Source organism: Miscanthus floridulus, chromosome 13 (genome assembly GCF_019320115.1).
Source record: "Miscanthus floridulus cultivar M001 chromosome 13, ASM1932011v1, whole genome shotgun sequence".
NCBI classification, from domain to species: domain Eukaryota; kingdom Viridiplantae; phylum Streptophyta; class Magnoliopsida; order Poales; family Poaceae; genus Miscanthus; species Miscanthus floridulus.
This window is the reverse complement of record NC_089592.1, coordinates 85,018,690-85,041,230: the sequence shown is the minus strand read 5'-3', so window position 1 is coordinate 85,041,230 and position 22,541 is coordinate 85,018,690. Positions and strand designations below refer to the sequence as shown.

Below are 22,541 nucleotides of genomic sequence, written 5' to 3'. Positions count from 1 at the left end.
CTCGTTCGCTGATGCCATCTGCGCACCGGCAGCGATGTTCGTTGGAGAGAGGAGTCGGTGCAGTGACGTCCTTGGCGGCGGCGTATGCGTCGGGGTGGCATTGCCGGCGTCGATGGTGCTTCCCGTCGCTGGCAGCGCCCCTTCTCAAGATCGGGTTAGGGTTAGGATGTCGGTGGGGTGACTGGCGGCGCGGCGAACCTCGTGCTACGAGCCCTGACCCCCACCTTTCCTTTATAGCGCTGTGCGACGGGGGCCCACCAACCATGTAAGATTGGACGCCCCTGATCAGGGCGCGAGAACAAGACCCAAATGTCGTTGGGCCTAATGGCGTGAGAGATCAATCCAACACACGCTCATCGACCCCGACCTCGGATGCCCGTCCTTCTTCGTCATTGACAAGCTGTTCGAGGACGGCGTCGAGCTGCCCAAGGCCGAGCAGCTGGGCTTCCTCCGCAGCGTCGTGCCGCGCCTGCTCCAGATCCTCCGTGACGGCCCCGGTGACCAAATCCTCCTCTTCGACGCGCCCGCCAATGTTCAGAGTAAGCATACACCTCGCCGCTCTAGACTTTTCAATTTCATTCACTCAGCACATAAGAATTCTATGTAAAGTTCAGCAATTCACAATTTCACATTTGTCTCGAACATGGATGCAGAGGACAAGTTTGCATGGCTGAGGGACGAGGAGTTCGCGAGGGAGACGCTTGCCGGGATGAACCCGTACGCGATCGAGCTCGTCAGAGTAAGCAGATGTCGATCGCCATGTCTAAGACAACTTTTTTATTTTGATCCGTGTCTGATGTCTGCACAATGCCGAAAATACGAATGTTGCAGGAGTTCCCTCTGAAGAGCAAGCTGGACCCGGCGGTGTACGGGCCAGCGGAGTCGGCGATCACGGCGGAGGTGCTGGAGCGGCAGATGGGGCGGGTGATGACGGTGGCGGAGGCGGTGTCGAAGAAGCGGCTCTTCATGCTGGACTACCACGACCTGTTCCTGCCGTACGTGCACAAGATCCGTGCCCAGGCGAACACCACCATGTACGGCTCGCGCACCGTCTTCTTCCTCTGTGACGACGGCACGCTGCGGCTGCTGGCCATCGAGCTGACGCGTCCGGCGTCGCCGACGCAGCCGCAGTGGCGCCGCGTCTTCACCTCGTCCACGGACACCACCGAGTCGTGGCTGTGGCGGATGGCCAAGTCGCACGTGCGCGCGCACGACTCGGGCCACCACGAGCTTGTCTCCCACTGGCTGCGCACGCACTGCGCCGTGGAGCCCTACATCATCGCGGCCAATCGGCAGCAGAGCGAGATGCACCCGGTGTACCAGCTGCTGCACCCGCACTTCCGCTACACCATGCGGATCAACGCGCTGGCGCGGTCGGCGCTCATCAACGCCGGCGGCATCATCGAGCTCTCCTTCTCGCCGCAGAGGTACGCCATGGAGCTCAGCTCCGTAGCGTACGACAAGCTCTGGCGCTTCGACACGGAGGCGCTCCCCGCCGACCTCGTCCGCAGGGGGATGGCCATGGAGGACCCCAGCGCGGAGCACGGCCTCAGGCTCACGGTCCCGGACTACCCGTTCGCCAACGACGGCCTGCTCGTCTGGGACGCCATCAAGGGCTGGGTGACGGCGTACGTCGCCCAGTTCTACCCGGACGCCGGCACCATCGCCGGCGACGCGGAGCTGCAGGCGTTCTGGACGGACGTGCGCACCGTGGGGCACGGCGACAAGAAGGACGCGCCGGGGTGGCCGGCGCTGGACTCGCCGGCGAGCCTGGGCCACGCGCTGACCACCATCATCTGGGTCGCGTCGGCGCACCACGCCGCCGTCAACTTCGGGCAGTACGACTTCGGCGGCTACTTCCCCAACCGGCCGTCCATCGCGCGCACCAACATACCGGTGGTGGAGCCCGTCGACACCGCGGCGCTCGCGGCGTTCCTGGACAACCCGGACCAGGCGCTCCGCGAGTGCTTCCCGTCGCAGGTGCAGGCGACGCTGGTGATGGCCGTGCTGTCCACGCACTCCCCCGACGAGGAGTACCTCGGCGGGCTGGAGACCGCGCCGTGGAACGACGACGCCACGGTGCGGGCGGCGTACGGGGAGTTCAACGCGCGGCTCAAGGAGATCGAGGGCATCATTGACGGGAGGAACAAGGACCGGAGGCTCAAGAACCGGTGCGGCGCCGGCATTGTGCCGTACCAGCTCATGAAGCCCTTCTCTCAGCCCGGTGTCACAGGGATGGGCATCCCTAACAGCACGTCCATCTGATAATCCTTACTCTTCATTATTTTACCTCGGTACGGTGTCTAGTGGAATTAATTCTTCGTCATTGTAATTGTAATTGTAATTGTAATACCAGGGATGCAAACTTTACTTCGGTGCCGTGTATGTATTTGTTTATTATCCTCTTTGTTTTTACATTTCTACTAAGTACAAACAATCTTATGTCTTATGAACCCCTTAAAACTATCACAATATCTGATCATCGAGTCTGGATTCTAGTAGATGATGAACTCACTATGGATCTATCTTATGACACAGTAGAATTCGGTCGCAACGTTGCCCACATATTCAACGCCTCCCCCATTTTGGATGCCTGGCTAGCACATTTTGAACAATAATAGGTAAACCATTGGTATTGGAAAAAAAATAATTCAAACGTCATTGTCAATAACAACCTTGTGAACATTGATACTGTAAAAGTTCTATGGATAAAGCTTAAACCTTCATTGCCAGAGATGGAGCGGGAGATGCCCATACTCGGTTGTCTACCTTTTGTGTAATATCGAAAATTGAATCTGTGTAATATCGAAACTTTGAATCCGTATAGTCCAGCTTGTAACCTTGTAGACCTCCTAGGATGCTCCCAAGAAGTGCGCGGTTTTTGTGGTCAAACTTTTCTACCTCAATTACAATATTGCACAAAAAAAATTGCGTATTTGAGAAAAGTTTTCATAATAGTCTGACAAGTAAATAAAGAACTACATATATGTGAGGTAAAAAAACGCATTCCCGCTCACATTCAAATTTCCTTTCGTTGGCACTGCGGCACTGCCAGTGAAGCGCTAAAATTGGCAGGAACAGTCGGTGTGATCCAAAGGCCCAATAAACTAAAGCCTAGCCCATTACTCTTGAAACCTACTTGACCAAAGCCCGTTACGCCCTCGTCGGCGACCAACCGCCCCGCACGGTTTCCACGGCCCGTCTCCCTCCTCTCCGAGACCCCGACCGCTGACGCTCGCCGCGCGCCATGGAGCCGGACGCCGACGAGGACTACATGGGCGACCTCTCCCGATTCCTCCCGCCGAGTCCGTCCTCCTCCACCCCGCCGAAGAACCTCGGGCGCTGGAAGCAGCCACCCACGCAAGCGCAGGCGCAGACGCGGGCGAAGCGCGGGAAGGGTGTGCCGTGGCAGGAGCGGCGGCGGCAGGAGCGCGAGCGGAAGCAGCGGGAGGAGGACGCCCGCACGATGGCGGGGCTCGCGGAAGCCATCCCGGAGAGCAACGTAGGGTTCAGGATGTTGAAGCAGATGGGGTACGATCCCGAGTCCCGCGGCGCTGCCGCCGAGCCGGTCGGCATCGAGATCCGCCGCTCGCGGGCGGGGCTCGGGGCAGAGGAGCACGCGTTGAATCCGGCGACGGCAGTGGCGCCTGTGGAGAAATCGCGGGAGGTGGCGGAGCGGGAGCGGAGGCAGCAGGAGGAGATGGCGGTAGAGCTAAGGTCGCGGAAGAGCACGCAGTGGAAGGGCCGGAGGGTGGTTTGGGACTACCGCAAGGCCGAGAAGGCGCTCGCGCAGCTGGAGAACAGGGAGGTGGAGCCACCCGCACCGGAGGGGGAGGAGAAGGAGAAAGGGGCAGAGGAGGAAGAGGAGGTGATCACTGAAGAGGTAGTCAATTTTACTCTTTTTTCTTGTTATATGTTGGTGACATTGTTTAGGATCACAGGCCCACTGTGATTGTGCTATGCATTATGATTTACAAAACTCGAGCTTAGTGAAGTCTGTAGAATTTTTATGGGATTCCCGGGAATGTAGTGGAGTTAACACAAAACTGATCATGGTATTAAATCAAGGTATATGACTGTTTCGCCATTTTGTCACCATTGTCGTCAACTCGTCAAAACCATGTATTGGATACACACAAAAAATAATTCGACCTTGTTTTTTCTTCTCTATTTTTGGCTTAAAAAAGACCAAGCATAAACGCTTATGGGTGCCTGATAATAGTATGCCTGCCTTTTCATACCCATGTCTTGTGAAGGCAGTGAGGAGTAGTATGGATATGGATTGTGAATTCTGAACTTTACTAACTGTCCTGGTGTTGCCAAAGAGGAAGAGATTAACATGTCATGTTTTGTGTTGTAGGATTTGCAGAACATTCTGTCCAAGTTGCGTGACCGGTACCAGTATTGCCTTTATTGTGGATGCAAGGTGAGCTTTTTTCGGGAAACTCAGTAAACTTGTTTTTTTTTTTGATACAGCATCTTGCATACCTTTTATACTGGATGCATTTCCTTCTTTGTTCAGTATGAATCACCAGAAGCGCTGGCAAAGGAATGCCCCGGCCCTGATGAGGATGACCATTGATTTGTTGTGTGAAGGTGACAAAGAATTGTCTTTGATACAAACAGGTGATGGTTCTATATTCACTGCAATGATGTTCGGTCATGATTGGTGTACATTGGATTTGCAATACATTGGAGCATCACAAGCTTTGTGCTCTTGTCCTTATCATACAAACACAATAACCACTAGAATAGCTTGTTTTTTTTGGCCGTATTGGCTACTTTTATACTTCTAGTTAAATAGTTTCTAGCTATTTTATATCGGAGTGATGAGACCTTAATGAGGGTTTAGCCTAGTGCTTACTCATGTATCTAGTTATCTACTTAGCTATTTACTATTCACTGTCTAGCTGTTTTCAGGTGCCTTAGCATCCAAGCTAGCATCTACTTTACACACTAGAATATGCTGTATTAGTTGAGAACTTCTTGTATCCCAAGTTTGCTTTTCCTATATAATGCAATCAAGCGGCTAAGTGCCAAGCTGCCCTCTGACAGGAGAAATTCCACTTGTCTAGCTACTTACTTGCAACAATTGGTATCAGAGAGCCTGGTTAGGAGAGAGCAGAGGCCATGTCTACCTCCAGCGAGCGGGCCCTGAGAGCAGCTGCCGCCGCAGCCGCCAACACAGGCGGAGGAGTGGTGGTCAATCCTGGCGCCGATCGTGCTGAGCGCTTGGCCGTGGCAGAGGCCGCAGCCACGCAGGCGATCGAGGCGGCCAGGCAGGCAGCGGCAGCAGCCCAGGCAGCGGCCAACCCGGCCGCCGCGCTACGCGCGGAGTTGGAGCAGCAGCCCAGGGAGCCGTCTCGGAGCCCGGTGCGTCGCCGGATCCCATCGCCATCTCTAGAGCGCCATCGGGGATGCGGAGGCCGTTGCGGGTCGCCAGCGGCCGTCCAGACGGTGTACAAGGACTCCGGCACAGGGACGCCATGGCCGATGCTGACAAAGACCAACTACCACGAGTGGAGCCTGCTCATGAAGGTGAAGATGCAGGCGCGCTAGATCTGGGACGCCATCGAGTATGGCGACCTCCCGTACCACGACGATCGGCGTGCGCTCGAGGCCATCATCATCGGGGTGCCACCGGAGATGGGTGCACCGCTTGCGGACAAGGCGACGACTAAGGAGGCGTGGGACTCCATCGCCGCGGCGCACATCGGCGTCGACCGCGTCCGTCGCGCCACGCTGCAGCGGCTGCGCAAGGAGTGGGAGAACCTCGCCTTTCGTCTCGGTGAGCAGGTCGAGGACTTCACCCTTTGCCTCTCCACACTAAAGCAGCAGATGGCCCGCCACGGTGACAAGGACCTCGATGAGGGGCGGGCAGTGGAGAAGCTTCTTCATGCGGCATCGAAGAAGTACACCCAACTGAAGATCACGATCGAGACCCTCCTCGACTTCCAGGACCTCACCATCAAAGAGGTCGCCGGAAGGCTAAAGACGGTGAGCCCATCTTCATCAGCTGGAAACTGATGTACACCGAGGAGCAATGGCTCGCTCGACAGAAGCAAAAGAAGAAAGGAGGAGATGGCTCCGGCTCGTCCAGCTCGTCCAAGGAACCCTGTCGGCGTCCTCGCGGCAGCAGGAAGCAAAAGCCCAAGGGCGACCGTGGCGAGCGGGGCGACCATGGCGGCGGCGGGCAAGGAGGAAAGGTTGGTGGAGCCGGCGGCGAACGCAAGGCGAACCGTGACGACACCTGCCTCAACTGCCATCGCGCCGGCCACTGGGCGAAGGATTGCCCTCAGCATCGACGCGAGCGTGGCGGCGCGGCGCATCTCGCGGAAGCGGATGACGACGAGGCGGCTCTGTTTCTCGCCCACGTCGTCCTACGCATCTAGGATCGCCGGCGCATCCTCGTCAAGGTGATCCGCGGGCCTAGCCGCCTCTATATCCTCCGTCTTGACGCCGTGAAGCCGCTCTACCTCGCCGTGAGGAAGGACGACAACACCTGGCGCTGGCACGAGTGGTTCGGCCACCTCCACTTCGAGGCGCTACACCAGCTCGGCAAGCAGGCTAAGGTGCGCGGCATGCCGGTGACCAAGCACGCTGAACAAGTCTACAACACATGCGTCACGACGAAGCAGCGCCGACGCCCCTTCCCTCAGCACGCCCAGTACCGCGCGCAGAAGGAGCTGGAGCTCGTCCATGGCGACCTTTGCGGGCCCGTGACGTCGGCGACTCTAGGAGGGCGGCGCTACTTCCTCCTAATGGTGGACAATGTAACACCTCGGTGTTAAGCATGCATTAACATTTTGCAAATCATGAGCATAATCATTATTATGCATTCATAAGCATGACATGAAATATAGAATTGAAACATACTAATGAAACATGTATGTTGCATAGTTTTGTTTTAATAGATTGGATGCTATGTTTGTTTTGCCATGTGTGTAGCTTGGTTGATCACTTAGACCACTTAGAAGTAATTAGGATGCAATTTGGAGCAAGGTGTATATTCAAAGTTTTCTCAAATTTTGCTTTTAAAAATAATCTTCTAAAATAGGGTTTTTGATTTAAATTAACTTTAAATCTATAGTTCAAAATCTAATTGGATTTTGGCCTTACTCTTTTTGGCAAAGTTGTAGAGTATATTTTTCTGAACAACTTTTATTTTGGGTCCAACTTTTGAAATTACTTTGAAAAGGTTTAAAAATTCATTTGAATGAATTTGGGGAAGAAAATAAAAGGAAAGATCACATTTTCACTTAATAGGCCACCGCCTCCCTTCTGGCCCGCTCGCGGATTCGGCCCGCAGCGCCCGCGTGCCCGCGCCTTGCGCTCGCCCGCGCCCGCACGCTTGCGTCCTGACCGCGGCAGACGCCCGCCGCCGCGTGGTCGCCATGCGCCGACGACGGTGGCACCTGGCCGTCCCGGTGGCCCCCGTGCCCCACGCGCTCGCCTACACCTCCGCACGCGTGACTGACACACCTGCGCTCTCTCCCATTTTCCTCTCACGCGCCAGCAGCAGAGCACGCGCTCGCCTCCGCCACTGCCCGCACTAGCGCCTCGCCGGAGTTAGCCGTTCCGGCCGCTCCAGTTCGCCAGAGCTAGCTCCATCTTCGCCGTTGCTTTGCTTTGCCATCGCGCAGCTGGTGCTCGCGTCGGTTCGCCTTGGTAAGCTTTCACCGGCCGTGAATCCCTCACCGGAGTGAGCTCCTCCTCGCCGGAGTGCTCCGCTCCGTGGACATCTCCTCTCCGCTTCGCATCCCGCTCTCTTTTCTCGCGCACGAGCACCACACCGCGTCACTGAGGCTCTCGAGCGCCTCCACTCACCGTGCCGTGGCCGGGGACGCCCCACCGGCGATGACCCGCGCCGCCGCTCCGCCATGCACGGCAGCGGCCGGCTTTCCGAGCTCCTTGGCCCATGCCACGGGCACCGTTGGGTTCGCGCGAGGGTGGGGAGCACGCTGGTCACCTTAGCTGGTCGGAGACCTCACCGTCGGCGAGCTCTCATCGCCGGTGATCTCCTCTGGTTTCTGTTCGACTGACGGGTGGGGCTCAGTCGGCCTTAGGGGCCACTATCAGCCACAGGGGTGCAAGCCTGGGTACATATCCGGTTGGATCTAGCATTTTTGAACTGGGATTTTTAGAAGGAATAAAAGAAACGATTTACATATTTTGTTTAAATGCTTTGGAAATTCATAAATTAAAAAATATTGCTCCAAATTTGATGAAACAAATTTCTATATGCTTCTTATTCTTAGATCTACAGTAGAAAAATATTGCATGTGGTTTTTGTGATACTTTTGTATAGGGTTTTATTTAATTCTTGTATTTGCTGTTATCTTAGAAAATGTCTAGTAAATAGAATAATTATCAGAAAAATATGGTTCTAGTTTTGTTAATCTCCTTTAGTGTTGTACTTTGTAGGAAAAATATATGTCATGCATGTTCTGTAGAGAAATATTGATGTGTAGTTCAAGTGCCTTTAATTGATGATTTTTGTTATTTTGATAGAGAGCAAAAATTGTATAAAACATGTGTATGATAATTTTTGTGCAGTGATTGTTTACTGTGTAGAACATAGGAAAAATATTAAATCTGTTGTTGGATACTTTTCATAATACAAAGTATTTTCATGCTCATATTTATGCCATAGCTTGTCATTTCTGTGTAGGCTATTTTACTTATCCAAATGCCATGAAAATTTTATGGTAGTCTACTTAGAGTAGTACTATGCTACTGTAATTTTCTCAGATTTTTTCTGTGCTACCAAAATAGATGTTGCTGTTCAAACCTAGTTTCAATTAGGGTTTAATTAACCTTTTTAATGCATGCTTAGTTAATAATGTTTGCTTTGGTGTATCTTTGAAGCATCTTAGCTTGCTGGTGACTTGGCATGTTAGTACAATGGTTGTAGTAGTAGTATAGTAGTACATGTTCTTGGATGATGTTGGCTACCTTGTAGAAGAGCTTTACTTCTACTATGTCCAATAAAGTTAAACATGTTCATCTACATTCCATGCATCATGATCATTACATGTCATCTCTCTGATGCACCTATGCATGAGCACTTATACATCTGCATCATACAGGATCGCAGGAGGAGTTGCCAGTAGTAGTTCAGGAAGAACAGACCGGGACAGATCCACAAGAAATCCAGGCACAGGAGGTGCCAAAGGAAGAGGAGTAAGGAGAGGACTTGCCCGAGTGCGTGGATCATCAACCTAGTTCGTTCGAACGAGGCAAGCTCTGGAGCATTCTAAGTCTCCTACTTTATAAAAGCAATTCTTTCTATATATGAGTTTATATATTATTGCATTAAGTTGTAGGAGTTGATTGAAACCGTTGATGCATTTATTACTATTCTTGCCTACCTTATTACCTTTTTATCCTGTTAGGTTGGGATCGAATAATTGCTTAGCCTTGCTTAGAGCGGTAGCGATTGGTGATTTCCGGTCACCAACATTTATAGGTGGTTACTGAAAGAATTTAGCTATGGAAAGAATGATATCCTAAAATTAACCATGTGTGATGGATAATTGGAGACCGGACGGAAAAGTTGGAGGCAACCAGACAGGGTTCTGGGGTGCTGTTAGTTTTTCGTCTGTGTTGATTAAGGACCGATCGTTGCTCGTCCCTCTTGTTATGTTGAACGTATGCCTCATATTTAGCTGGCCGAATAAAGTATCTTTCGACCACTAAGCTAGTGACACTATTCGAGCCGGGATAAACTCGGATTGGTAGACTGGTGCTGAAGGGGGTATGACGGGGATGCGAAGAGTGAGCCCAAGGTGCGTCCTGGCTATCGGGCGGTCCCTGGGTAGTGTGGTCCATGGCTGTTATCCCGCGGCTACTTGGAAAGTGTCATTTGTGATCTGTAGCTCACTTGATCGATGAGTGTGGTTTGTGTGAGGAATAAATCACCAGCTGGTTAGGAATCGATTCGAATCGCCATCGCTCCTGGATAGTGAGCACTTGACTCGAGCTACAGCATCGTAGTAATTATGATGGAACACTGATGGTTATCTGGATGGTATGGGATATGCTAAATCTAAGTTGGTAACTGGATGTTATTGGTTAATCAAGTGATTGCTATAGTATAGGTGCTTATCTAGATGGATAGGTCATAATAAAAATGATGCAAAGTACTTAAAATTGTTTCTTCATGATAGCTTATGCTTTTTGCAAACGAGTCAGCTAGCCCACTAAAGAAAGCATTGCATAATCCTTGGTGTCGCTTTATTTTGGTTTAAGACGGGTAAGTCTAGCTGAGTACCTTCTCGTACTCAGGGCGTTATTCCCATTGTTGTTGCAGATGGTCAAATGTACTACGGCTATTGCATTAACTGTCTGTACCCGGCGACGGGCGGCAACTAGGACCAAGGGCAATGGTCACTCCGTATCTCTCATCTGATGCTTTTGTTGGAGATGACTACCTACTGGCACTGTATCTGAACCAAAAGTGCGTGTGTGGCTTTAAAACTATTTGCTTCCGCTATTTCAGTTTGAACTTGGGTTGTAATAACTTTATGTTCTAAACTCCGATGTATCCAACTGTCATTGCGAACTTTATGTAACATGTGACGGTGATTGCTAAACTTGTACGATCTTGGTTTGTATGTCGATTGGTTTGAAATCCTTCGTGGTTTCACGGACTACCGAGTTATATGGACTTAAGTTTGCTAAATTATCTGCTTTGGTGGAAGATTTCCTTACTTAATCTTGTATAATTGGTCGGTTCTGTTATAGCTAGCATCGGAGCAAGGTTTAGCAGGTTACTGTTTCCATGAGTATTTAAAACCAAAATTGTGTTTAAAACTGAGTTTTAAAACTTAATAGTGTGCCAGTGGTCATATCCTGTATGCCTAGTTAAGAACTCTAGGTGGCTTATTTAAGTACTGACTTGGGGGGTCTTTGCATCATATTTCTATTTCGTTGCTCATACGACGTGCTATTGTATGAGTGCCATTCACTTGAGTGGTAATGTATGGATCCATTGCCTCTACGCCTCGGTAAGTGAGTGTTGTGAGAGCATGATCGGATACACTGCCGATCTAGGGAAGTGCTTATATGATGCCGGATTATTTACATGCCATACGCGTGTTTGTATGAAGGTATCCAATGTGTGGGGAATTCCGTCTTGTGGTGACGATGCCGTCGATAGGACGATGGTTCGGGTAGTTGCTACCGTTGTACGCGTATCTGGGGATGCGTGTAGAGCGAGTAGATTACTTTACTGCTTTCGTGCATATTTTTCATACTGTCAGGGTTTGGGCTGAAGTGGATCTTTTGCAGGTACATAACAGCGCTATCGTGTAGTACGTATTAGCTACGTTTATGAGAGACCGTTGTATGCCACCGTCTATGCCGCTAGCAATTGTTATTTTTCCTAAGTTTGTGAGAACGTACGGAATGTGCATGCATCATGTTGTTACATATCATTCATGGCATTGTTCCTTCCCTTATAAGTTGATTATCTCATTTTGATAAAAATTACAACTTAACCTTGTTCTCACGTGGGTAATAAAAAAAAATTGCTACAGATGGCACGCACAAAGCAGACCGCTCGCAAGTTCACCGGAGGCAGAGCTCCCCGCCATCAGCTTGCTCCACGTACCCGTCAGCACTACACGTTTCTTAAAGAGTTTGGGATGCCTACACTCTTGTGGAGAATGCTCAGCTATGTAGGCTATCCTGATGGAATGGAGCCCCACTATTTCTGGACAAATGAGTAGTTGGGGGAAGGTCTCTTGGTTACTGTGGAGGCCGTTGTTTTCTCCGAGGTGACGGTTCTGAGTGGACTAGTTGGCGTTATGAGTCAACTAGCAGGACCGCTGAAGAAGCAGCTGATAGGGTAGCCTTTGGGATACTGAGGGATATCATGGATCGTTTTCCTCAAGAGTTGGCAACTGCTATAGTTGGAGTCTTTCCGAGGGGCAACCCCTCCATTGACTCGTGGCAGCAAGCAAGAGGAAGATCTCTGGAGATTGGTGCAGCAGAACGACAGAACAGTGATAACCCTGCTATGAGCGCCATGTTCGTAGTGATGAAGGCTTTCGATGGAGTAGAATGTAGCCTGAGACGTGTGTCTGGTGCTCTTGGTCTGGCCCGCGATGACCGACATCGGCTTCAGAGGGATCACGATGTCGAGATTGAGTGGCTCAATGCAGAGATGGCTCAGTTGACTCGTTAGAGGGATCAGGCGACCTAGAGGACTAGAGTCTATGAGGGAGACGTACGTGCACTGAGAGAGCAGGTTGAGCGTCTGACCATCACCACCAGGAACGCTGAGCGCATGTTGATCCATGTGCTCCACCAGAGGAATGAAGCCTGGTCTGCAGAAGATGTTCTGAGAGCTCGACAGGTTGAGCTGGAGCAGCAGCTGGCCAATGCAGAAGAGTACAACGACAACCTACATGAGGAGGTTCATCAGCTGAATAACCAGCTCCACCCTTACGTTCCTCCTGGAGTAGCAGAGCTGTATCTAGATGAGGACAAGGATCCCGAAGAGCCTGAGGCACCAGCTAATAATGACAACGATGATGTGGATGGTGACAATGTCGACATCTTCGACTTAGACAGCGACCACGATGAGTAGGCTAGTAGTTGTTGCGCTAGCTACTAGGGTTTCGTTTGCGATGACCTTTTGCATGGTTGGCATGTCTGGCATGTAATAATGAGTAGAAAGACTAAGACCTTGATGTAATGTTGGAAAACTTGGATGTGTTTGTGGCGATATCTGAACGTCAAAAGTCCAGTGTATGTATGCTGGCAATTTGGTTGTAATGGACACGATGTGTGCGCTTAAGTAATCTAATTAGTGATGTTGTGTTAATTGGAATGACTTATTGTGCCCCTGTTTTATTGTATGAATTTATTCTCTCCAGTGAATTCAGTACGACATAATTTTTCATTCACCTGCAATTTCTACAACATCGCCTAATAATTACTGTTGCTGAAATATGCAGATGTCGAACACTCGCCGTACCGTGTATGACGCTACTGAGGCAGGTGGCAGTGCCACTGGGAATGAGAACCGTGATCCACCACCACCTCCTCCTCCACCGTACACCGCGGAACAGTTCTTCGCACAGTTCCTTGGAAGTCAACGCAACATGGAAGGCATGCAGCAGAACATGGAAGCTGCATTGCGCCACATTGCTAACAACACCCGCCGTGGGTTAAACCCAGGTGGACATGAAGCGAATCAGTATAGCAGTTTCAAGGACTTTATGGACACCAGACCACCAATTTTCAAAGAAGCGGCAGAGCCATTGGATGCAGAAGAGTGGATAAACACCATGGAAGATAAGTTTCGTGTTCTAAGGATGACAGAAGTGTTGAAGACTGAGTATGCAGCTCATCAGCTACAAGGCCCTGCAGGAATATGGTGGAAGCACCACCGCACCACTTCCCCCCCCCAATGCCCACATTACTTGGTGGGAATTCACTGAGGCTTTTCGTGGAGTTTACATTCCACCTGGTTTGACAGAAATGAAGTTTAGAGAATTTCTAGCACTGAATTAAGGCACCAAGACTGTGACACAGTATCTACATGCATTCAACAATCTAAGTCGCTATGCCTCTAACATGGTGAATACCGATGCCAAAAAGATCGCTAGTTTCAAGAGAGGTCTGAATCCCAAGATGATAAAGCACGTGGGTACCAACACGAGAACTGGTTTCAATGACTTTGTTAGTGCCTGCTTAAAGCAAGAAAAGAACAACAATGTATATGCTACATCTAAGACTCGCAAGAGGGCTTTTGAGTCAGGTCCGTCCTAGCCAAGAGCCCCGATGGCAAATCGTTCTGCGTATCGTCCGCCTGCCCCTGGTGCAAGGTTCAGGCCACCCCAGCGGAGGAATCAGAATGCCCAGCAACCTCAGAGGAATCAGAAGCCATTCAAGATGGCGGTGCCACAAGCCAAGACCGGACAAGGCAGTTCATCTGGAGCTGCTACTCAAGTAAGAGGACCGTGTTTCAACTGCAATCAACCTGGGCACTTTGCGAAGTTTTGCCCATATCCCAAGAAGCAGCAGAATCAGTACCAAGCTCGTGTGCACCACACCACCATTGATGACATCCCAGAAGGAGAGCCCGTGACAGCCGGTATGTTTTCTATCAATAATCATCCTGCAGTCATTTTGTTTGATTCTGGATCATCTCATTCATTCATAAGTCAAGCATTTACAAGAAAGTATGAGCAAAAGATAGTTGAATTGGAATGTGCTTATCGGATAAGTTCAGCTGGGGCTGATCTGTTAACTAATCAGATAATCCAGGGGGTAACCCTGAGTATAGCAGACAGACAGTATAAGCTTAACTTGATAGTTATGCCAGGGCAAGTTCTGGATGTGATTATGGGAATGAACTGGATGAATAAGATGGGAGTAGTAATTGATGTTGGAGGAAGAAGCATTTCTCTCAAGGAACCTGTTGGAGAAGGTACATTTCAAGTAACCTTACCTCGGAGAATAGATCTGACCAGTACAACTTGTGCAGTCCAAACTACTCTTCTAGCCAAGATTCCAGTAGTGTGCGAGTTTCAGGACGTGTTTCCAGATGAGTTACCCAGTCTTCCTCCGGACAGAGATGTTGAGTTTGCCATTGAGTTAATCCCTGAAACACCACCGATCTCAAGAAGGCCTTATCGGATGCCTCCAAATGAATTAGGCGAGTTGAAGAAACAACTCCAAGATTTGTTGACTAAGGGTTTAATTCGTCCAAGTTCATCGGAATGGGGATGTCCTGCACTGTTCGTGAAGAAGAAGAAGGATAACTCACGGATATGCGTGGACTACCGGCCACTGAATGCGGTGACAATTAAAAACAAATATCTTCTACCTCGGATTGATATCTTGTTTGATCAATTGTCAAAAGCCAAGGTGTTCTCCAAGATAGATTTGAGATCAGGGTACCATCAGATCAAGATTAGACCACAAGATATACCCAAGACCGCATTCTCCACCAGATATGGTTTGTACGAGTATCTTGTCATGTCCTTTGGTTTGACAAATGCTCCTACATACTTTATGTATCTGATGAATTCGGTCTTTATGCCGGAGTTGGATAAGTTCATGATTGTGTTCATTGATGACATTCTAGTATATTCAAAGAACGAACAGGATCATGCAGAGCATCTAAGAATTGTCTTGACTAGACTCAGAGATCACCAGCTGTATGCTAAGTTTAGTAAATGTGAGTTCTGGCTGAAGACAGTTCCTTTTCTCGGTCATGTGTTATCTGAGAATGGAATCTCAGTGGATCCTAGTAAGGTACAAGAGGTTATGGATTGGAAGGCACCAAGCACAGTTCATGAGGTTCGGAGTTTTCTTGGATTAGCCGATTATTATCGTCGTTTTATACCGGACTTCTCGAAGATTGTCAAGCCAATGACAAGTTTGCTATAGAAGGATCATAAGTTCGTTTGGACAGAGGAGTGTGAGGCAGCTTTCTGCACCTTGCGGAATTTGCTAACCACTGCTCCTGTTCTGGCGCAACTGGATATAGAGAAGTCGTTTGATGTGTTTTGCGATGCATCAAAGAATGGTTTAGGATGTGTTCTGATGCAAGATGGAAGGGTCATTGCTTATGCCTCACGTCAGTTGAGGAAGCATGAGGTTAACTATCCTACGCATGATTTAGAGCTTGCGGCTGTTGTGCATGCTCTAAAGATTTGGAGACACTACTTGCTTGGGAATGTGTGCAATATCTTTACAGATCATAAGAGTCTCAAGTACATATTTACTCAGTCTGAGTTGAATATGCGACAGAGAAGATGGTTAGAGCTGATAAAGGATTATAATCTGAATGTGCACTATCATCCGAGAAAGGCAAATGTAGTAGCAGATGCCTTAAGTAGGAAGTCACATTCTCTTGCTGTGCAACCGTTGTTTGAAGATGGGTTCAATTTGTTGCATCCTGCTGTGTTGCATAATATCTAGGTTAGTTGTACCTTGGAGAGCAAGATCATTGAGGGTCAGAAAACAGATAAGGGAATATTCTATATCAAGGAGAAAATGAAGAAAGAGCCGACCAAGCACTTTAGAATGGATGAACAAGGAGTGTTATGGTTTAAGGACCGTCTGGTTGTACCTAAAGATCGAGAGCTCAAGAACAAATTGATGGATGAAACTCATCACTGTAAGTTGTCTATCCATCCTGAAAGTAACAAAATGTACCAAGAATTGAGACCTCGTTATTGGTGGACGAAGATGAAGAAGGAGATTGCAGCGTATGTTGCTCGTTGCGACATGTGTTGTAGAGTGAAAGCTCTTCACATGAGACCCGTAGGAATGTTGCAACCTTTGTCAGTACTAGATTGGAAATGAGATGATATAAGTATGGATTTTATCATCGGTCTTCCCACCACACCAAAGGGGAATGATTCGATTTGGGTGATTGTAGATCGCCTTACCAAATCAGCTCACTTTTTACCTGTCAAGAACGCTTTTCGACCCCCTCAGTATGCTGAGAAGTACATTGTAGAGATTGTCCGATTACATGGTATACCAAAGACTATCGTGTCTGACCATGGGTCACAGTTTACCGCTCATTTTTGGGAGCATCTTCATAAAAGTTTGGGTACTAGCTTGGTTTGTAGTACAGCTTACCACCCACAGACAGATGGGCAGACAGAGCAAGTTAATGCTGTCCTTGAAGATATGCTTAGAGCTTGTGTGTTATCGTCTAGGGGTTCATGGGAATCATGGTTACCTTTGGTAGAGTTCGCTTACAACAATAGTTACCAAGAGAGTATCAAGATGGCTCCATTTGAAGCATTGTATGGCAGGAAATGTAGGACACCGTTGAATTGGGTTGAGCTTGGAGAGAGAAGGTTTTACGGAATCGATTTTGTTGACGAGGCTGAGAAAAAGGTTCGTATTATCCAACAAAACATGAAAGCGGCATAGTCACGCCAGAAGAGTTATGTAGATAAGAGAAGGAGACCGCTAGAATTTTCAAGTTGGTGACTATGTCTATTTGAAAGTTACCCCAATGAAGAAGAAACGGTTTGGAATCAAGAAGAAACTTGCTGCTAGGTTTATAGGACCGTACAAGATCATAGAGAAGAAGGGTCCCGTGGCTTATAAGTTACAGTTACCAGAAGCGATGGGTTCGATCTTTCCAGTCTTCCATGTATCACAGTTGAAGAAGTGCTTGCGTGTTCCGGAAGAGAGAATAGAACCTCAGGGAATTCGGATCAAATCAGACTTGGAATACCGTGAGCAACCGGTTCGAGTTTTGGACACTAAGGACCGAGTCACTCGGAATAAAGTGGTGAGAATATATAAGATACAGTGGAGTCATCACGATGATGGTGATGCGACGGGGGAAACAGGAGAATATCTACAAAACGCTTATAAGGATTTTTATAACAAATGGTTCGTAACTCAAAATCTCGAGACGAGATTCTTATAAGGGGGAGGGCTGTAACACCTCGGTGTTAAGCATGCATTAACATTTTGCAAATCATGAGCATAATCATTATTATGCATTCATAAGCATGACATGAAATATAGAATTGAAACATACTAATGAAACATGTATGTTGCATAGTTTTGTTTTAATAGATTGGATGCTATGTTTGTTTTGTCATGTGTGTACCTTGGTTGATCACTTAGACCACTTAGAAGTAATTAGGATGCAATTTGGAGCAAGGTGTATATTCAAAGTTTTCTCAAATTTTGCTTTTAAAAATAATCTTCTAAAATAGGGTTTTTGATTTAAATTAACTTTAAATCTATAGTTCAAAATCTAATTGGATTTTGGCCTTACTCTTTTTGGCAAAGTTGCAGAGTACATTTTTCTGAACAACTTTTATTTTGGGTCCAACTTTTGAAATTACTTTGAAAAAGTTTAAAAATTCATTTGAATGAATTTGGGGAAGAAAATAAAAGGAAAGATCACATTTTCACATTTGAATAAATTGGCAAACACGTGAACCTCGGGAGAAAAATCATCGTGTCAACCTTGTTCTTCCCGTTAGTTTGCATCCCTGTTACACAAGCTTGCGATTACTTTCATATACATTGAGCTTGTGTTGTTGCTTTTGTAATTAGTTAGCTTGTGTAGCTTGCTAGTTACCTTCTTGCTTGTGTAGCATAGAAGTAGCTCCCTTGCGTGGCTAATTTGGTTTGTGTAACCTTGTTAGTCATATTGCTTAGTTTGTGTAGCTAAGTAATTGCGCTCTCTAATTTGACATTGGTTGCCTTGTTATTGAGCATTGCTAGTGAGCATTAGGTGGCTTTGTGCTTTTGCTTACTAGCATGTGTAGGAGCTCCCTTGTTGCTTAAAGTACTAGTGGCATAGGTTTGTGTGACCTTACTCCTAGAATTGGTTAGGTGAGCTTTAGCTAGCCTGGCACCTTTGTTGTTTGATTAGTATCTTTGGAAGGTGCTAGAGAACATAGATAGAGGGGTGTAGTCTTGGCTAGACCGATAGTCTTAATTCCATATTTGTTTCGATTAGTCGACGCAATTAATTTTAGAAAGGACTATTCACCCCTCCCTCTTGTTCGCCATCTCGACCCTACAACTGTCTAGCTGTTTTCAGGTGGCTTAGCATCCAAGCTAGCATCTACTTTATACACTAGAATATGCCCAAGTTTGCTTATCCTATATAATGCAATCAAGCGGCTAAGTGCCAAGCTGGCCCTCTGGCAGGAGAAATTCCACTTGTCTAGCTACTTACTTGCAACACTTAAGTTGACAGAAAACAGAATTGTTGCACTGAAAGTGCTGGAAGGCATATCCTCTAGAGTGATGCCATGCAAATAAGTATTAACTGCTACATGTGCAATATCTCAATATTTTATCTCGAGTAAAACGGAAGAGCTGCGTGTCATTTTATTAAGAGGAAAATATTACAGTGGAGGAGGCCAATTGACTAAAGTGGCAACCCATCTAGCAATCAGGGTTACAAAAGCATCACAATGCAAAGGTTTTCCAAGTCTCCCTGCCATAACATGTCGATTCGCTTGCGTTGTCCAATTAACATATGGCCTCGGTGTTGAAGGGCGTCTGGGGAACACACGTCCAACACGTGCTGTTTTGCAGGCTTTTTCGCATACATGGAACTAAACGGGCCAAAATGATCAGAAAATGCCATCCACCACAAGGGCACATGGATGACAGTCTAGTCTACGAATCGAGTACTATTAGTGTGTCTAAATCTAAACTTTTTAAATCTTTTTGTGACGCTATGTGTATCCTGGAGTGTTTGAAGATGGTTATATCAACTCAATGTAAAGATCTTGAAATTAATAAAGCTTCCGTTGTTGAAAAAAAGAAAATACCATCCACCACCTGATTAAGTGTCAGGTGTGAGCGAGGTAAGGAGTTCATGGAGTGTGGAAGCACCAACCAAGCACCACAGATACACTCGTTGACTAGGTTTACCACAGAGTGTCTAAATAATTGGCATGCCTCCCTCAAACATGCAGGTGTTTCGGTGCTTCTAGACTTCCCAACAGCCTGTTCGGCTAGGCTTATATGATCGTATACGATCGTGGATTATAAGCTGGAACAGTATTTTTCTCTCACACCAAACCAGCCAAACCAGCCAGTAGTAAATAATCCACGATCGTTTACGACGAAACGAACAGGCCTCAAGTCACTAGGATGATTAGGGTATTGGGACCCTTTCGCATTTTATTAGGGACATTTCTGTCGGTGCTGCCCCACCAGCTTGAGAAGCTTGTTGCAGTGATAAATATCTCAATATGAAAACTGAAGTGTATTTGTTCTTTGTCAGTCTGGAAAGATGGGAGTGAGATGGAAAGCCACAAAGAGCGTCTACATATGATATGCTATGCAGCAATACTGGAGCGTAGCTACATCTTCGGAGTCCCTCATCAAGGCACAAAGGCTCTTCAGAGCCAGAAGAGAATAATTGCCAGTGGTGAACAAGCAAACTGTGATTTTGACCTGTGATAAGCGGATGACATTTTTGTATCTGCTTTCCAACTGAGTGAGAGAGGGGGCTATATTTGTCGACATCTGCTCGATTTTGTAGTCAGAAAAGTCGAAGTCTATTTTATGAAACTTCCACTGTGCAATGCTGGAATGGAATATCTGTACATTGCTGTCAGTCTTGTGTGTCGTCTAAGGATCCATCATTGCTGAAGAAATGCCTGGAAAGGGCCATGATCACTGTTGAACATCCCAGAAGGTACCATCGTACCATATGCTGCAGCATTATTTAGCATGACGCTGGTTCTTATTTCCTATTGTCCCTAACTTCATCATTGTACTCTTTGGACCCTGCCTAAGGCAATTCCATTGGCCTTCTTTGATGTAGGTTCCACATCTGTTTGCTCTTTGAATTAGACAGTTCTGCAACAGAAACATTTTCAACTTGTACAACCTTTGGAAATAAAAGAGAAGGAATGCCATGAAAAATAGTGATTGGGCAAAAGGAGATACACACATCAAATTTTCCAAGACATTCTCTTTCGTGCATGTAGCACCTGGTTTTAAGAACAAAACCAGATATACACCATATGTGAGCCCAGGAAGTCAAATCTCATATATAACTACAAATAAAGATAATATCAATAGACAATGCTCAATATATAACGTACTTAGTATAAAGAATATATAACCTTAGATAGCAAACAGCGGAAAGATAACTCTGATCTTCGGGCGAAGACTCTAAATTCACAGGGACAACTGACTGGTTGATCACATGCTTAATTTCTCCAAACTCTAGCAATTTGGTACCCATCCGGGATTTTTCCAAAGATTTAAAAAGTAAAGCAAATGTAAATACATGTCGTACTCAATAATATAACATGGGGTTCATGAGGCTCAAAAGGCTGACACTGATTTAACTGCGATTAGCTTTTAATAAGTCATGATTTTAGCGATTGAGTAGCAACAAATTCATCACAAGCCCATAAACACATGATCAGGTAAACATGAATAATGAATAGCATAAACAATAATTATTAATGAGCATATTCATCATCAGTATCATCCATGTTCATCATCATTAATCATTAGTGATCATCTATTCTGTAAATGTTCCAAGGCCGCTCGTGACCGTGAGCACGACTGATATACCAGTTTTACACTCTGCAGAGGTTGTACACTTTCACTGTGAGTCGTGATTTACCCTTTCGTCCGAGGTCGCGAGCCTCTTAACCCACTACCAAGGAAGGTCGACAGGGTTCACTATGAAACCTTTTAAAGGTTCGTCTAACAAGTTAGGTCTAACAAGTTAGGTCGACGTTGATGTATATTTATCAACTTAGTTAAAATCTGACATGTCATCATATGCATTGCAAAGCATTTGGCATTTGGTGAAAACTTTGATGTATATTTACTAAAACAAGTTTACAATTGTGTAATGAATGTTGAATTGTATTGTTTGACTCAAGTTCAATGTTTGTTTGGATTTTGAATTTTTCCAGAAAACCCCGCTTTTCAACATTTAAACCCTACCCTGAAAATCCATTTCAAAATCTAAGCATATTTTGGGGTTGGGCCCAAAAGCAAAAGTGTAGATCTTGGCAAGTTATACAAAGTTTGTTTTTGGAGTTTTTCAAGTTGTTTAGAAAAATTTTGAGTAATTCAAAAAGGCGTAATTCGTTAAATATCCCCTATTTGAATTTAAAAGATCATTTCAAAATCTAGATAGAATTAGGGGTTGGTTATAAAAGCAAAGTTGTAGAACTTTTAATTTTAAACAACTTTTATTTTTGGAGATTTTTGAGTTGCTATACAAATTTGGGAGTAATTTGAATTTGAAACCGAATGGCAAATCTGTAAATTCGGTGAACAGTACTCACCGCCCTAGCTACATGGCCGGCGATCTTCGGTTTGCTTCCAGGCGCGGTCGTGGCCGTCTTTGACGTCGCGCTGGCGCGGTGAAGGCCACAGCGCAGCTTCCTTGCGCTTCTAAGCCGCTCTACTTAGCCTTGGCCGTCGCCGTTTGCCTCCGCTCTCTTGCTCTGTTTTTCCGACGCCACGGCCATAACTCCGGCGAGCTCGTGTTGATGCCGTAGTGTCGGATGCCGTGAGAAGGGGTACCCTAAGCAAGACCCAAAAAACGACTGCGTAGACTTCGTAAAGATCGAAACCAGCTAAAACACCGCTGGCCTCGGCCGGTTCTCCGACTCGCCCGAGGCCCCCTCACCGCTGGCCTCGGCCGATTCTCCGACTCGCCCGAGGCCCCCTCACCACTGACCTCGAGCGACTCCCCGCCGAAGGCCTCGGCCGGGCCACTGACCCTCCGTCTCGCGCGAGGCGGGCTCGGCAGCACTCCGCTACCTCTTCCTTCTCCCGTCCCTCTGACAAAACGTCGTGTCGCATTAACTCAGCCAACTGCTGCCCCTGACATCGGCCGCACGCTCAGCACAGTACAGCAGAGTGGCCGACGGGACAGGAAGCAGGACGGGGCAGGGGTTACCCACCACTGTGCTAACCACTATGCACATGGCTGACGCCCATGCCTCACTGAGCTGCCAACTCCTGCTCCAAGGACAACGCAGCATGGGGAGCCACGTCTAGGCTACTGTGGCCTCGAAATCAGTACCTAG

The 22,541-nt window shown here is 47.5% G+C and overlaps 2 protein-coding genes across 3 annotated transcripts; both read left to right on the top strand.

The window, feature by feature from the left end:
* Positions 1 to 408: 408 nt before the first annotated feature.
* Positions 409 to 2,352, top strand: LOC136501290 (probable lipoxygenase 8, chloroplastic). Its single transcript, XM_066496792.1, has 3 exons — positions 409 to 539; positions 654 to 739; positions 832 to 2,352. The coding sequence occupies exons 2-3, from the start codon at positions 710 to 712 to the stop codon at positions 2,263 to 2,265; spliced, it is 1,464 nt and encodes a 487-aa protein (XP_066352889.1). The 5' UTR covers positions 409 to 539; positions 654 to 709; the 3' UTR covers positions 2,266 to 2,352.
* A 728-nt stretch (positions 2,353 to 3,080) lies between these two features.
* On the top strand, positions 3,081 to 10,617 carry LOC136501928 (uncharacterized). 2 transcript variants are annotated; one of them, XR_010770387.1, is made up of 5 exons: positions 3,082 to 3,883; positions 4,361 to 4,426; positions 4,523 to 4,626; positions 9,090 to 9,239; positions 10,313 to 10,617. XR_010770387.1 is itself a non-coding variant. In XM_066497443.1 (4 exons), the coding sequence occupies exons 1-3, from the start codon at positions 3,248 to 3,250 to the stop codon at positions 4,580 to 4,582; spliced, it is 762 nt and encodes a 253-aa protein (XP_066353540.1). In that variant the 5' UTR covers positions 3,081 to 3,247; the 3' UTR covers positions 4,583 to 4,626; positions 10,313 to 10,617. The 2 variants fall into 2 exon arrangements, 1 of the variants encoding a protein (XP_066353540.1); XM_066497443.1 differs by lacking the exon at positions 9,090 to 9,239 and having other exon boundaries at positions 3,081 to 3,883.
* The last annotated feature ends 11,924 nt before the right edge of the window (positions 10,618 to 22,541 follow it).

Coding starts and splice junctions, on each gene's coding strand:
- LOC136501290 (XM_066496792.1), top strand. CDS start 710: ATGAACCCGTACGCGATCGAGCTCGTCAGA. Junction 740..831: donor ACGCGATCGAGCTCGTCAGA/GTAAGCAGATGT, acceptor CGAATGTTGCAG/GAGTTCCCTCTGAAGAGCAA.
- LOC136501928 (XM_066497443.1), top strand. CDS start 3,248: ATGGAGCCGGACGCCGACGAGGACTACATGGGCGACCTCTCCCGATTC. Junction 3,884..4,360: donor AGGAGGTGATCACTGAAGAG/GTAGTCAATTTT, acceptor TTTGTGTTGTAG/GATTTGCAGAACATTCTGTC. Junction 4,427..4,522: donor GCCTTTATTGTGGATGCAAG/GTGAGCTTTTTT, acceptor TTCTTTGTTCAG/TATGAATCACCAGAAGCGCT.